At 40.0% G+C, this 17,128-nt stretch overlaps 1 protein-coding gene across 1 annotated transcript; it reads right to left on the bottom strand.

Moving 5' to 3' along the window:
- Positions 1 to 4,195: 4,195 nt before the first annotated feature.
- Positions 4,196 to 15,613, bottom strand: LOC311058615 (coiled-coil domain-containing protein 172-like; the record flags this gene model as incomplete). The annotated part of the gene is made up of 8 exons (XM_084076077.1): positions 4,196 to 4,323; positions 4,658 to 4,745; positions 8,255 to 8,357; positions 8,708 to 8,809; positions 9,487 to 9,652; positions 10,324 to 10,440; positions 12,412 to 12,497; positions 15,604 to 15,613. The coding sequence occupies 8 exons, from the start codon at positions 15,611 to 15,613 to the stop codon at positions 4,303 to 4,305; spliced, it is 693 nt and encodes a 230-aa protein (XP_083932203.1). The 3' UTR covers positions 4,196 to 4,302.
- Between the last annotated feature and the right edge of the window lie 1,515 nt (positions 15,614 to 17,128).

Genomic DNA, 17,128 nt, shown 5'->3' with positions numbered 1-17,128 from the left:
CAAAGGTATTGGCATAAAAATACACTTGGTATTGTCCACTTAATACACTAGAAGTAAAGTAAAAGTACTTTTTTGAAAATAGCTGATCTACAAGTTCACAACATATTGTGATGTGACTTGTTGTGAGCTTGTAGACCGGCTATTTTCGAATAGTCAGAGTAAAAATAGGGCTTAATTGGTTAATGTATGTTTTGTGTTAATAATCTAAATCTACAAAGTAATTAGTACTGTAATTGAAGCCCATGTATTTCCCAGACTGATACTAATTGGTTCGGGAAATAAGCACAACCCACTAGAGCCGCTGCCACTCGCTCAACACATGGCCTCATCAAATTCTCAAGATTCACTCTATTTCCATCCACATGTGTATGTTGTGTAAGAAATACTTTATTACCACAAAATGCTTTGTGTTGGCCTTACAGGGTTGCTGTCGAACGTCACCAGTAACTGTGAGTGTGTGTATGCATGTACATATACAGTAGGCCTATGTCACTCTGCCCGCAATGACATATTAGTATTAGGGGTGGAGGTGGTAGTAGGAATGGTGGTAGTAATGGTTGTAGTACAGTAATAGTGGTGGTGGTGGTAGTAGTAATGGCGGTAAAAAGTCCTAATTGTACAATATTAGTATTATAGGTGGTGGTCATAGGAGTAATGGCGGTAGGTATTTTAATAAGGTTTTATTTGTATTTATTTGTTTTTATGTGGTTTGTCTGCTTTAGTTTTGTTTGTGGGCTTCTCTATATATTGTTATTGATGCATCATGTGCTGTGGGTAGACTTAATGTTTAATTATCTTTCCTAACTATAGCATGCCAAGAGGCAGACCGTGGTAACCAGACCAGCAAGTGCCCTAACCCAAAGGTGCCTGACAATGGTGGACTGGCATGTGTCACAGTCAACAAGTATCGCTACTGCAAACCTATGTGCAACAAAGTATGTCCTGCTAACTTTCACATAATGGCACATTTCAATGACAAACAATCAAACAAAAACAGACCAGGCTTTTAGCCATTGACACTTTTATTTATTTCTTGGATACGTGTTGCCAGACATTCATTCATTTCTCTGTCTACCTCCACAGGGCTTTGACTTTAATTTTCTCAGGAGAAGTCGATTGTATGAGAGGTGTGGCGTTGACTCTCGATTTTCCTGGCAGTCTCAGTACATAGGCGGGAACAGACTTGCAGACTGCATTGGTAAAAAAAAAAAATCTTTTCTTTTTTTGCTCTTGAATTGTGTTCAAAAACATTTCCCCTGCGTCTATACCTGTTGAGGTTAACCCATTTAGACCTGGGTTAACCTCAACCCAGGTCTAAATGGGGCCTAAATGAGGCCGATTCTACAAATGTCTTCTAAATCATAACAGTTTTCTGAAATACCGATGTTGCTATATTATCAGTGGTTCTCAAACTTTTTCATGTCAAGGACCCCCAAAATTATATGTATTTGGCCGCGGTCTCCCATCTCAAAATATTTTTGTTCCAGCCAGGGACCCCCAGAAGCAAAGATGTGAGTTTAAAATGTTCACTTTAAAAAATGTATATATTCAAAGATTTTCACAATTTTTCAACAATAGCAGATCTACTGTACAAGCTCATAGCGTGACACGAAGTGACGCGCTATGAGCTTGTATATCTGTTATTTTTGAATAGCCAACCAATGTGCTGTATAATATCGCTAAAATCTCAAATGACACAGATGCTTTCCTGGTGTTAATTGGTTAAACAGAAGCTTGATTGGTCCTGTGTTTCTTATGGCACAGCGAGAACCAGCTTTTCTCAGACCTTTCTATTATCTGTCAGTGTTGTATTGATTCGTCTCTTATCTTACCTTTTCACTGGAATAGATTCCACATTGACCTCGACCTGTCTTTAAAAATGCATTGAACTTCATGTTTTATATGCTGTATTACTTCATAATGAGCTTCAAGTTGAATTTGATCCTCGCTCCCGGTCTCCCATCACTCTCTCTCACTCTCTCTCTCTCTCTCTCTCTCGTTCCCTCCTTCCCTAGAATCATCCATCCAGGTTGCAGGGGGTGCAACGGCATACTTTCAGCAGGACTGTCTGACAACCCAGAGTAGCAACCACTCCACCATTCAGACATTCATCGCTGAGCTGAGGGAACAGGGTGTAGATGGAGCAACGAGCTACGCCTGTCTTGCATGTGGCTGACCGCAACAGAGAAAAAGGCACGATTTCAAACCGAGGACATGCATGATAAGCCCTGTTCAAGCTTGTAGCTCTATTGTATACTGTATGCCACGTGTTTATTAAATAGGGGTACTAGTCCCCAAAGGGGTACTATGGTGTACTCCAAGTGTACTCCAAGTGAAACTAGCATATAAGTATATATGCCATATATGTTCAATACAACCAGTGGTGTAAAAAGTACTCAAATGTTTTACTTAAGTAAAAGTATCAATACTGCAATGTAGAAGTACTTTGTTACAAGTAAAAGTCCGGAAATAAAAATGTACTTAAGTAAAAGTACAACGTTTTGGTATCAAAATGTACTTAAAGTACCAAAAGTGAAGGTACTAAAATGTTTGAAAATAGCAGATCGACAAGCTCACAACGTGTCGCAATGCGACACGTTGTGAGCTTGTCGATGGCTATTTTCAAATAGCCTAGGTTTAAAACAGTGCTGAAGTGGTTAATGTATGTTTTATAATGTAATAATTTATATCTGCAAAGTAACTAACAAAGTTTTCAAATAATTGTAGTGGAGTAAAAGTACAATATTTGCCTCTGAGATGTAGTGGAGTGGAAGTGAAAGTATAGACAATTGGAAATACTCCAGTAAAGTAAAAGTACCTCAAAATTGTACTTAAGTACAGTACTTGAGTAAATGTACTTACTTTACACCACTGAATACAACCAATGGCCAGTAAAAACAGGCTGGCAGCTAGTTAAACAAACAATGATATGGCATCCGGAAGAATATTCTGAGCTGTTGAATTCAGCTGAAAACATTTGTAGTGGGGGTACAGTAAAGAAAGTTTGAGAACCCCTGGTCTGTGTTGCACTGAGAATATGACATTATAATCTAAACGGTTTTAAAAGCCACAAGCAATTAGCGTTGCTTCAACACATTGTGTAAATTGTGTTGTGTGCATATGTGTAGCCTAGTCCAGCATAGTCTGTGTGTAATGACACTAAACATTAACAGATTACACATGCTCTGAATTTGATACTAGACAAATTATACTCAATAGTTTCACAATAGCAATCATGGACCAGTTTGCATTGTCATTGATAAAAGAAAATGGGTAGAGGATAAAGAGGAATGGTTTGAATGAAAACACTCACTCTCTCCATGCCTTATGTGCAGGTTAGCATTATGCTAGTGGTAGTTAGCCACTACTTATGGCTAATAAGTGGCACATGCTGACCAAAACTGCAGGTCGCTGGTAGAGGTCAAGGAGTCAAATGGGATTTCAGGAGCTTAGTAGTTACATTATTGACATCCCAAAGCAATCCATAAGCGGTCTCTTATCAGAGGCAAAAGTGAGACAAGAGAACGATCCTGCCAGACTACACTCCATCTTATCATCAATTATGGTAATGACCTAGCCCAGTGGTTCCCAATCAATGGGTCGTGACACATTTTTGGGTTGCGGACATATTGTAATGGGTCATGAGTAAATATCAGTGTTTTTTCTCCTACAAAACATGTTTAAATTATTTCAAAAGATTAAAAACGTCAGAAAATAGGGCTTAATTCATAATGTATTAGTGAACTTTAGACAGTGGTCTGCAGGATTACATGAGTGGTAATGTTACAGATTTACCAGTAGGTGGTAGCAGAAAAACAACATTTATGAGAAACAATTAGGACACTTATTTTCTTTAATGTTGAATACTTGCAACTATTATGCATAGCAGACATATTGATATTGTCAAACACTAACACATATATGATTTACTAACAGCAACTTCAGAATAATTGATTGAAAGATTGATATTTTGCACATCAGTGACATAAGATGTATAATCATGCATTTATTTAACTATGTAACAATGCTGAAATTATCCACTAGAGGTCAGCATACAATCACTTTCTTTGGGGAGTAGGGACACAAACCATGGAGTAAACCTGTCTCTTTCCCTGAGCAACATACACACACAACATACACAATGACAAAAACAAAACTGTCGGAGTGTGTTAACAGTTTGATTAATGGTCAAACATTTGGATGAAAACATTTGGTTTGATAGTAATATAGACGAACAATGATCATCAGTTCATCAGTGTAGCACATCCAGCATCATCACAACCTAGGTCCAAGACACTACTGTCACTTCTGGCTGTCTAGTTCCTAGGGAAGAAAAAAGGATAATAAAGCACATTACACCCAAAGCGAAATAATACTTTTCTGTCCAAATGAGTTAACAAAAGTGTTCCACTTCAATGTGGGTCTATAAAGCCCTGTGTGTGTGTGTGTGTGTGTGTGTGTGTGTGTGTGTGTGTGTGTGTGTGTGTGTGTGTGTGTGTGTGTGTGTGTGTGTGTGTGTGTGTGTGTGTGTGTGTGTGTGTGTGTGTGCGTGCGCGCGCATCAGTATACATTGTGTAGTGTCTGTGGACTATACTGGTCAGTATGTACAGTACTGTATGCGAGTTTCTGTTTACATGCCATGAAACCAGGTACTTACTGTCTGCAGGAACTGTATGTCTGAGCTGAGTGCCTCTCGCAGAAGCTCTAGCTCTCCATCTTTATGAATCTCCAGCTCCCTCTTCAGTCTGGAAAAAACAAACCAAACTTTATGTCACTTTGAATGTGTGCTGGCCACGCTATGAAAAGGCCTACACCGTAAAATCCTGAATGTTAATTTATCTCTGTGAATGTACAATTGTAAACAAATTTGGTTACAATTGGTTTGGTTACATTTAACAGGATTGGCGGTGCTGGACAACCGCCTATCTGACTGACTCGGCGCCGGGCACGGCACTCCCTCGGGTCGCCGAGTTTGAAGTCGATTTGTCAGACAGTTCTCGAGATACGTGAGCTACAGTCGGACGTACAAACGGACGGACATGCAGACCTATTGCGCATTAATTGTAAGATAAGATGACATCAGTATATGACATCAGTAATCTCCATATTTGGGGAAAGTTTCAGCCGGAGCTGACCTCCATTGACTTCCAGTATAAAATAACAGTTTAAAAAAGTTAAGTATAAAACATAATATGTTAGAAATAATACTTCCTCGTCCTACTGGCAGTGTGCTGAAGAAATTTGACGCTGAGCGGTCCAGTGGTTTGGGGGATTAGCTTTGGATGCACACACACGCGCACACACACATACACCCCCGTCCGTCCGTCGTTGTCGGCTCTTCTCCTACAGAGCCATACCATAAAAACTCGAGCCCACTAAAAAGAAAATGATGACAACAGCAGAGAACAAGTTCCAGGCGCTGTTCTGTAAAAGAAGAAAAAGTACGAGGAGTTGAACGTCTTTAAACGGCTTCCTTTATTCAGATGCTCTGCTCTGTGATACCCACCAGGAACTAAGTAGCATGATACAAAATAACTCTACTTCATGCATCAACTGAACTGCACCTGGGCAGACATGATCAGTGATACCCACCACGATACAAAAGAACAGAGAACGCAACTGCCAACTGAACTGTAAGAAGACAGACATGATCAGTGACACCCCCCAGGAGCTACGCAGCAACATACAGAAGAACACAGAACTCCACTGCCAACTCTGAACTGCACCACCAGGGCAGACATGACTGCAAAGCAGAAGATCTCCATCGAATAGAAACTTCTACACCCAGTTGATCTTCATCAGGAATAAATGTAAACAAAGAGCTGCTTTGGGCAAAGGAACTCCAGGAAACATGTTTGTAAAGGACAAGAACTGGGAGTGCGAGAGGAAAAGCTCTAGAGACGGAAGGACAGATATTTTTACTCTGTTACATAATACATGATTTTATGTGATAGTTTTTATTTTGTAGATTCTTCAGCTTTGGTATTTCTCTGTCTACCAAACATGGACATTTTGATTGGTAAAGTATGATTAAAAGTCCTGTTCAGCAGATGTTTGCAGGTCTTAAACAGAGCTGTGAGATGTGAATCCAAAAGACATTCACTCTCTGAAACACAGGAGCATTATTTTGTGAAAAGCACAAGACAAACACCCAGTGATTTAGTGGCAATATATCAATAAAGTAATACTCCACTTAGGCTTTTCAAAGCTTGTTAATATGTTGATCTTAGGACAGCCTTTTACAAATTACTGCCAGCTAATTTAGATTACATGGTTAAAAAAATCCCATGTGAAAGGATTCTTTAATGATGACATTTATGCCAAGCATATTTATAATCTTCATACATGCAGCTTTTGCTTGGCACATGTCCCTGCTGTATGACAGTGAATCACACACACACAGCAGTTCTGCACAGTTAACACATTTTAAAAGACTCCGGTACTCGTTCAAATTGACATGCGCTCAATTTCCAGCAATCAATAAGTGGGGACTTAAATATACGTTTTAAAGGGAGGCAGCGGTGATTGAAGACCTGATTGATGGTTTCAGTTCAGGATGGATGATCATAACAGTGAGTGCAAGGGGTCTCTCTCTCTTTTCCAAAGCGACATCCTCAGCACTTCCCGAGGCTAATCAGTCTGTGGGTAATGGAGGGGAATTGTGGATGAACAGGACATGCTTAGCACACACATGATTTAAGACCAGAGGAGGGGGAACGGACGATAGAGACAAGGGAACAAAACAAGGAGATGAACGGAGAGAGAAACCTGACAAGTGAATGAGGAACAGGAGAGCAAGGATAATGGTGTGGACTGTTTTGCATGTCAGTTTATGAAAAGATGAGGCCAGTGACCTTAGTAAATCTGACTAATAGAGTGGGGTGGGTCGGGGGTTGTCAGAGGTAGTAGCGGGGGCGATATAAGAACGACCCCTCGTTTCCTTCCTGGGACTACAGTATATTGATCTCCGATCCTTAATTAAATAAAGGAAGTGTGTGTGTGGAGAGCCGTGGTGACACTCATCCAGTAGGAAAGCTTAAAATGAAGCTCCTTGGCTCCTTGCTTTATAATGGAAAGAACGCAGGCACATAGCCAACAACTAGAAGACTACCTGACTGTCATTGTTCACTTTGGAAAAATCTAAACTTCTGGCCAAAGTGCAGTTGCTGCCCTGAAAAGGTGTTTTATTTCATACATCATAATTCTACTACTATCCGTTTGCCAACTGAATGAACGGTTGAACATTAACAACAATTTTCTCCGCTTGTCATAGATTGTCTCTATGGGTTGCGTTGGAGAGATGAATTACCTTTTCCATTACATGAACATCCCACATCCATTATTGTATTGGCTTAGGTCCCACTTACAGTACTGTAGGTGATGCGTTTTACCAAGGAAACCAAAGGTTTCATTTTCAGCCCAAATGATGTATGATTTGACTGAAACTGTTATTTATTGGTAAGCGGTTGTATCCACATGCGGCACGGATGTGACTCCCCACCCCTCATTCATTTCCCCTTACAAGCTTCCCTGCATCAATCACATTAGGCTTACTTCCCATTTTTTCTAAGTTGCAATGTTGAATGAATGGAGCAGGCAACAGATCAAAGCCTTAATTAAAGTAAATGGCCTTAATGCTTTTGTTATTTACACTTCTAGATCCGGACTCTTGCCAGAATGGTGGGAAAGAGAAATTGATAAGGGGGGTGGGGGTGTCCCGGTCTATTCAGCACTTCTCACAGGATGATTGGATTCCTGACAGTGGAAGGGACCTCTATTGTACATACACAACACTTACATTCTAATGTATATGTATGTGTTGTTATAGTGTGATCTCCTCTTTAAGGTTCAGTTACCTTTCTGTGTCTGTCTGTTTCACTGTGTGCACATTTACAGAGTAAACCACCTCATTAAGATGAACTATTAAAAAATTTTTTTGTAATTAAAATGGAGATTATGATGTCACAGAAACTAGTCAGAATGATTTCTGTGAACCTGTGCAGCATATTTGCAATAAAGCATTCTATGCAAATTTAGGATGGAACAGTACAAAACAGCATTTTCTTTTACTAATTAAACACCAATTTTAGCTAAATGTAAAATAACTGAAAGCTCCAAAGAAGCATCCTGATATAAGAACTGTGAGAACTGTTGTGAGATGTCCTTGCCATGTCTTCTAAATATGTTGAACATGGTCTAATATTCAGAACTAAATTGGGTATAATGTGTGTCCATGTGAGTGAATGATGCTCACCTCAGACAGGTGCTGTCAGTGAGGTGTTTCTGGCTGACCACCACACTTTCCATTCTCAGAGATTCTGTCATTGCTTCGGCTTCACTCAGCTGACGGTACAGGTCTGCAGTCAACAACAGCCGGGCAAGCACACAATAAACTCACTGACATGCCATACAAACGTTCTGGAGCACATTCTCATCCCTTTTCAAAACACATTTGGGGCTGTCTCCACATCTCACAACACATCATTGTGAAAACTTGGTGCTGGTGAGCTGCCGTCAGTAACTTCTACAACGTACACAGTGGAGATACTAGATAGATAGTGCAAGAAAAGTTTGGCCACAAAATATAATAACTATCTACTCAAATAAGGGATAATGTTAATAGAAATAACAGTCATTCACATACTGCTGTCCTTTTTCTCTATATTGTTATGATCAATCTCTGTTGAATTGTGGTACAGTATGTTACCTTTCTTGATGTTTTCCAGACACTGTAGTTCAAGCTGGAGAGCTCTCTTCTCCTCCTCAATGTCGTTCATATAACTGTTGCTCTGACTCATCAGCTCCATCTCTAAATGCAGAGGAAGATGAGGGAGAGGACAGAGGAAGGAGAAGGCAATCGCAATTGCAATTTGTCAAGATAATCACTATATTTTAAGATTTTGACAACTGCAGAGCTACAAGGACTGCATTGTAAACAGACAATTATTTGTGCAACAGCAACACTGTTATCACGATGGAGCAGCATACAATTTTCTTTCAGAAAATGTATTTTGTATAATATATGAAAGTAATGTAGTGTTGATTCAAAATTGTGCCGTTTGTTATGACTATTATCCAAGAGAGCGGTGGCTAAAATTAGCAATAAAATGTGATCTATTGCAGCATTATCTGCTAGAATGTTTCCTGATGTTTAATCTGGTGATTATTTTGATTATATTTAAATGATCTTTAACTGTCTGTTGTGAAGTCTACTCATTTATAGCATAATATGTGTGTTCTCTCTGGGTGGGAACACCAACAGACAAATCCTGATAACACTCTGGTTGTTGAGGCTGGTAAAACTGTCTCCACTATCACATTACCATACCCCATTTTTTCAGGTAAGCACCAATCATTTGGATGTCCTGTTGCATTCCAAGAACCTCATTTTGTTGGTAAGGTAGTTCATGTGGGCGATAAAATGACAAGACCATGTAACGGTAACCTATGCAGACAAAACCCTTCGTTTCCTGCCCTGGTTCTCACCTCTGTATAAAGAGTCCACATCTTTCTCCAGGTCCAACACCTCAGAGTGTGCCTGGCTCTCAAAGTTTGTCTCTCTGTGTCCATCGAGACTGAAGTCACTGTTGAACCTCGAGATGTCTCTCATGAACTTCTCCTGCTCTTGCTTGGACTCTGTTGCTAGCTTGTACTGTAATACACACATAAAAGTCCTCAGTTTAACTGTAAACGTTTACCTGTAAGTGTTTAGTTTAACTTTCCTTGACATAACCAATATCATTTTATTTTGTTATTTCTGTGAGAGTGGAGAGACTGTGTGTATCTCAAATGTGTGTATCTTCTGTTCTACCGACTATTCATTAACAGGATCATGCTGTGATTACTTCACACACAGTTGAGGGTGCCACCAATCTTTCCTATGCACAACAGTGGTTGGCTATCAAAGAGTTTAATAAGTCCGAATATTTCTACAAGCCAGGGGGAAATAATTGTAATTTCACCTGGCCGCTTATCTGTATTAAAAGTCAATTTCACAGACATTTTACCTTAATCCTGTGATCCAGGACATGTGGAAATCTGACACTTCCCAGTGCATTATGTGCATGGAGAGCTCGCTCTTGAAAACACTGCCTACCACCAGCTAACCTACCGTATGTAAAACCTGTCAAAACCCATCATTTTACATGGGTTAACAGCGATTTTCCAATGCAGAGAGAGTAAGTTCTTGACACATAGAATGCACTGGGAAGTGTCATCCCATATTTTCACAAGCCCTCCTCACAGTACAATAATAGCATTCAGGTTAGAAATTGACGAAGTTGCCCTTTAAGCACAACTGTTAAGGCTGGAGTTAAGACTTACTTGGTGTTCCTCAAGGTGTTTCTGCTGGCAAAGGAGCTCCTGTATCTGTTTCTCCATCTGGTCTTCACGTTTCCTCATGAGATCATTCTGCAGTTTCATCTGAGACAACTGCTGAGACTGTATGGACATGAACAGTAAAACGTATCAATGGACAGGGAGAAAGACTGATGGGCAGAAAGGGAGGTTTATGTTATGGAGATTAACTCAAATAGAAACTAGATAAAGTGCTCCTCGGAGCACAGGTCTCCGCCAGGTCAGATACGTTATTGTGGCCTCCTGGTGGTGCTATAATAGGCAAAATGTGAAAAGGGTGCCATTTATTCTTAGGTTGTTCACGGCAATCGGACACTGCATTCATGATTTGAGGCATTTTGTTCCAAAAATGTGTTTTGCTAAATTAGACCTGCTGGTGGCGCTATAACAGGCCAATGTGAAAAGGGTGGCATTTCTTCCTCGGCCTAGTGGGAATGTGCGTGTGAAATTTCACGGAATTCGCACGCTGCGTTCATGGTTTGAGGCAGTTTGTTCAAAACGGACCAATCCTGCAAACTTTGGATGGCAACCTTAACCAATAAGGATGGAATATGGGAAATCGGACAGATCAGGGTTGATCACATGACTATAGAGATACTGTGTACCGATTTGCATGACGTTTGGTTAAAAACTGTAGGAATAATGTGAAAAAATGGGTTTTGCACAAATCGGCCTCCTGGTGGCGCTATAACAGGCCCATGTGAAAAATTTGAGGCAGAGGTTCTGAATTGGCATCCAGGGAGTGTGTGTGCACAGTTTCGCAGCGACCGGGCCAACGGTGCCGGAGATTTGGTGGTAACACACGGACACACGGACGGACGGACGGACACACGGACGGAGGGTAAAACATACTCTCTCGCCATGCCTTACGGCCTGGCGGAGACAATTACTCATCTCTGGGTTACCATTTAAAAACATCTAGGGATCCCCTGTGCTGTGTGTGTACATACAGTAGTACATCCCATCCCACTGTCAAATATTTCTCACTGAAAACTTCAAGCTGCTTCAGCATGACACTTAGTACAATTGTATGTCTGCGACTTAGGAAGCTGTCAGGAAAGTATGCAGAGTTAATTGAAACACTTGAGTGCAGAGTTAATTGAACACTTGAGTGTGGATAGCCTTTTACAAAGCAGTTGTCCTATGATAATTACAGCATTACATTATGGACACACTGTGAACCGTTAAACCCACCACACATCTAAGATAGAAACTGAGATCTTAAAATGTATATCCCTGACTGAGCAGCTTAGTGGATGGACACATGCGTAATACTTCAAGGATAACATGTGTCACTTGGCACTTAGGCTAAAGGTGTAAACTGAAAGGTATTTATACTCACAAATGCCCATCACCCTTCATCTTTATTATCTTAAACTGTGATTGCATTGTCAAATAAATCATAAATAAATCATGGTTAAATCATTCTTGCTTTCATAGGATGAAACTCAAATGAATTTCATAAGCAATATCATAGAGATGATTTTATAATTGTGTTGTAAAAATTCATACGTGTTCACCTTCACCATATCACCATCTCCAGCCATTAATGATTAAATGGGTATCAGCAACCTTTGTAATTTCACAACGTAGTTTTATTTTCTGCTCTGCTGTTGCTTTGGTCAACCCCAGGAAGAGCAAGAGCATAGCAATATTTCTGAAAGGTCAATGAGCCTGTCTTTGACATTATATCTGACACATGCTAAAAGGCTTCCTACAATAATACTAAATGTTATCCGGTGGAAATTAGCCATTGATTTTACAGTGGCACTTGCAATCGATCCCTCCACATTGTTGATGAAGCAACTGGGATGGATTAAGTGGTTTAATCATAAAGCAGATTAACTTGTCAATATGCCAACAGGCTCTTTTTCACCTTGTCTGTCAATAGGGTGTCCGTCATATCTGACTAATAGATTCTGGGTTTAAACCATTACTTTCTAGGGGTCTAGGCTAGGGAATTACTAAAATACAAAGTTTTATTTTACCCTATGACCAAAAATATATAGGCTGTATTAACGCTCTTGTATAGCCACCTTATACCTATAGCCTCACCTTGTCATCAAGCTCTTGGTTGGCTTTTCCATATTTTTCAGTGGAGGCCTTAATCTTCTCATGGTATCTGATGATGGACACTTTGACTGAAATGACAAATATGACAAATATTGATCAATGAACAAACATTCAACAGAAGAGCACTAATGCCCATATGGCACGCACGCATGCACACGCATGCACACGCAAACACACACACACACACACACACACACACACACACACACACACACACACACACACACACACACACACACACACACGTATCTAGGTTGGACATGAGTTTGACACTTCTGGTTTGACACACATTTTGACCTGAAGGTTGAAATTCAATTTCTCCCAAAACCAGGCAGGCAGGCTCTGTTAGCTCAGTGCAGCACTTGCACAGCAAGAGGCCCAGGTTCAAATCAGGGGTAGTAGCCTACAACCAGGGAAGTTACTAGTTAGTGCAGCTACCTGAGACTCTTCCGTGTTATAACCAAGTGAAGTCCATTACTGTTACTATATCTACATAAGGTGTTTTGGTATGAAAACCAAAACATTATTTATATGTTATAATGAATCAATTAATGCAAACTAAGTAGCATAACGTAATGTCTACTGCTTCAGCACATAGCCTACATGGGGTATAGCCTTGATCAAGATGGTCAGTGACAGTCTTGAATCAAGGCATGCTTACACCAGTGGTGTAAAGTACATTTACTCAAGTACTGTAGAATTTTGAAGTATTTTTTACTTTACTATTTCCCATTTCCAATACTGTTACTACTGAGTCCACTACATCTCAGAGGCAAATATTGTACTTTTTACTCAACTACAATTATTTGAAAACTTCAACAAGCTCACAATGCATCAGCATTGTAAGCTTGTAGATCTGTTATTTTCAAAGGATTTTTATACATTTCATACATTTGAAAACATGTGAAATGGGACATTCTGCATAATGATAGCCCTATAGCATAATGAGTACTTTCTACTTTAAGTACATTTTGATACAAATACTTTTGTACTTTTACTCAAGTAAATTTAAATACTTTTACTTGTATAGAGTATTTCTACTTTACCGTACAGATACTTTTACTTTAGTAAAAAAAATGTGAGTACTTTTTGCACCATCGGCCTACACAACACATGCATTAGGACGGGCGGAGGTGAGACAGCAGAAACACAGCTCAACCTCTAATATGGCAACACAACCCTAACAGACGTACATTTTTATGGTTATAAATTATATATATTTATGGTTTCAGGCGGCAGCTATGATCCAGCGTAAGTACGTTACAATAGTCGCAATAATGTCGACTGACTCCTCGAAAGGTGATTTTTAAAAACGTCTGTTTGGTTTAGACCAATGCTTACACCAAAATTAGTGATCCATGGAATTATGTGACTCCAGAGGGCGCTGTCTTCTCATTTGTTTCATTGACTTCGTTGGTCTCAAGCGAGACCGACACTGCGACACTGCACGTTATTCAATTGGTCAACAATGTCGGTGATACCGGAGTCGCAACAGGACAGCATTGACTGCTTTGCAAAGTTAGGTAAATAACTTCGTTCCGCATAATATTACATTTTATTTCTTACACCTACCTCCTTGGAGTTTCTTAGTCTTATCAGATAGCTCCTGTTCACTTTGGAGAATTTGTTTAAATAAGGTTTCCAAACTCATTGTTTTAAATTGGGTGTAGCCTAATAATATGCCTCAGCGGTTGAATTCTAAACTCCAACTGTTTGTGTTTGTAAGATTTCCCGCCCACAATTTCCCATACCCCCCCCCCCCTCCAAAAATAATAATAATAAGGGTAATAATAATAATAATAATAATAAAACAACACACCTCCACCTCCAACAACAACAATATCCCCCCCAAAAATTGCATGGTGGCAATGAAAGGTTTTCATTATCATGTGACCAAGGACTGGGGAATAAACAAATGGGTTTGTGAGGCTTAATTGGTAGTAATAGTGCTTACTTGATACTATTGCTGTCCATTAATCCTACTTGCCAAAGGTAGTGTTATTTGGACCTTTGGGTTATGAAAATAAACGTTATCTTTTAGATAAGTCCAGCAAAAATGACACATTGGTTGAACGTTAATCATACTTATTTTTCAACATACTGTAGGCTAAATTGAAGGGATTCTTCTTTCTTTTTTTTGCAGACCTTGTGGGATAATCAGGCAGTCTGACCACCACTTTGGTCCAAAACAGGATTGCCAAGTCATTTGCTGTGCACTATGGTGCACCCTAATAATATTAATCCACATTGGGAAAGTCCACTACTGATTATTTTTGGCCCAAATTACCAAATGCACACATGATATCTCAAAATCAATTAGGCAGATTGCCATGAAATTTTATGCGTTCAGCAAAGTTGAACTCTACTGATTTTGGTGACCCTATGGTCTTCCCTTTAAGGGGGGAATTATTGGCAGACATATATGGGTTCATCAGTTCATTCGTTGGTCTAGCCACCACTATAGTCCCTAACAGTGCAACTTCATGATCCCCAGATATCTCCCAATGGTTATTTTAGGCCAAACTTTCTACTTTCCAAGTTATCTCAATGTTTGTATATCTGTTATTTTTGAATCGCCAAAGTATAAAATAATGTTTAAAGTAGTTACACAGATGCGTTCCCGGTCTTAATGGGTTAAGCACTGATGATGGGTCCTGACACCTGGACATGTCTTCTCTTTCTGTGACTCATGCAGGGGTCCTGGGGATCTGTCATCCAAGTACTTGCACTTACTTGTTGTCAAACTTAGTAACATCAAGTTCACTGATTCTCCTCACCAACCATTTCAGATGGCTCTTCTTCCTTTCAGCGGTTGTTTGATTGGACATGGAGTGGACTCATTTGGCACTCTTTGTTTTCATTTTCATTCATGTTTTTAGTTGCTGCCAGGCCTGTATCCCTAGTATAAATAATCTGTCAAAAAGCAGGTGGTTGGGTTCCCCTTGGAACCATCTCAGTCTAGAACAGCTTGTGTGCTCCAAATGTTGAGTCCCTTCGTTCCTGAAGGTTTTTGAGGTGTATAGCTAGATCTGAAAATCCAGCACCCTGCCGTTAGGGGAGGCAAGCACACATTTCAGATAGCATATAGCTATTTAATATTTTTATATAAGAGTAGACAATATAATAATTTATACAAAATATTATAATCCTTTTCCTGTTTCCTTAATTGTCTACCCAGCTTCATTGCTGAATGTCAATGGGGGTGCGAGGCTGTAGGGATGGGGGCTGGGTTTGAGATGTGAAAATAGGGGCTGCGGGGGCCCAGGTTAAAACACACATAGAACTTTGACATGGTCGTGAGCTCGTCATCCATTGAGTGTGTGTACAGAGGGGAGGGTCTCTTAAGTTTGAGTGTTGAACATTTGTAGGCTAAGCATAGTCAGCAATCAATAACCTTAATCCACTGACTACAGAGCTCCATGCCATAGATTTGTCACGTAATTTTGACTTTGACCAGTTTCCCCGAGCGCTGCTGGTAAAGAATTATTTTGATTCTGTGACACGAAGCACATTAAAGTGTGAACGCCTGGTCATTTATACGACCTGAAGACTACATCATTCTGACATTCATTAGCAAAATTAATATTACATATTGATTGAAGTTTTTCATAAATCACCTGACTGATGTGGCTAACTTTCCCCTGGCTGGCAGCATTCCCTTTGGAGAGTTGAAATTGCACAGTCATCAAATTATCAGCAGAGACAATTAGCTTAGTAACTCAGTCCAGTCATTCTGTTTTGGCCCTTTTCTCAGGTTTTTACATGCTCTCTATAGTAATATGAAATGTCTCTTCAGCCACAAAGAAAGGCTGTTCATACTGTCCCATATTGAATTAATGGGGGCGGTGTACATGACTGATTGTGGCGTCATACTAAGGGTAGGTTAATAATGTGCAGTTCAGACTTTCTCCATCCTCCACCCGCCGACATTGGCAAATTCCCTCTCTTGTTCTTTCTATCTCTCCCTCCCCATTTGTCTCTTACCTTCAGGACATGATCACACACACAGACATCAGGCAGTTTGTGGCTGTCCCTTCCCTAAAACCCCCTAGGAATTGGGAAACACTTCAAGCGTCCTAGAGTCTATTCTCCGTTCTGGCTCCCAAGCTGTGGAATGGCCTCCCTCCCTCATCAGTCAGGACTGCAGACTCACTCCCCAATCCCCATCTTCTGCCGCTGTCTGAAAACTCATGTTTTCAGTCTCACCCACTAGCACTCTTCATTTCGTTTTCATGATTGTTTTTCTTTTCACTCTACTTACAGGACCATCTACCCTGTCATTTCTGACGAAGGTTCATGCCATTTACTCTAATCTTGCACTGGTAAGCCGCATTGGAAAATGCCGAAATTGTAAAATGTCATTCTCTTTGATTCACTTTCACTCTCTCTCCCCTGCCCCCTCTCTCTTCCTCCCACTTGGTAAGCAATGCTAATTTACTGGTATTCTTGATTGATTCTTGATTGATTGGGAGCACAGTCGATGGTTTTAATGCAGAGAAAAGCTCATTGACATAGTCCAGCTTGTTTAACCAAGTGGGTTAGTGCCAGTCAATGCATGGGTTACAGAACATGTTGCTTCTTCTACAATGTATATTCTATTAAATTCATGTTTATGTTTGTTGAATTTACATGCACTTGTGAAATAATTCAGTAGGAATTGGCAGGCAATTCTAGCCATACATCTCGTGGAACGAAATAT

Source organism: Gymnoscopelus microlampas (genome assembly GCF_963454915.1).
Source record: "Gymnoscopelus microlampas genome assembly, chromosome: 13".
Classification (NCBI taxonomy): Eukaryota; Metazoa; Chordata; class Actinopteri; order Myctophiformes; family Myctophidae; genus Gymnoscopelus; species Gymnoscopelus microlampas.
This window is presented reverse-complemented; position numbering and strand designations above follow the sequence as displayed.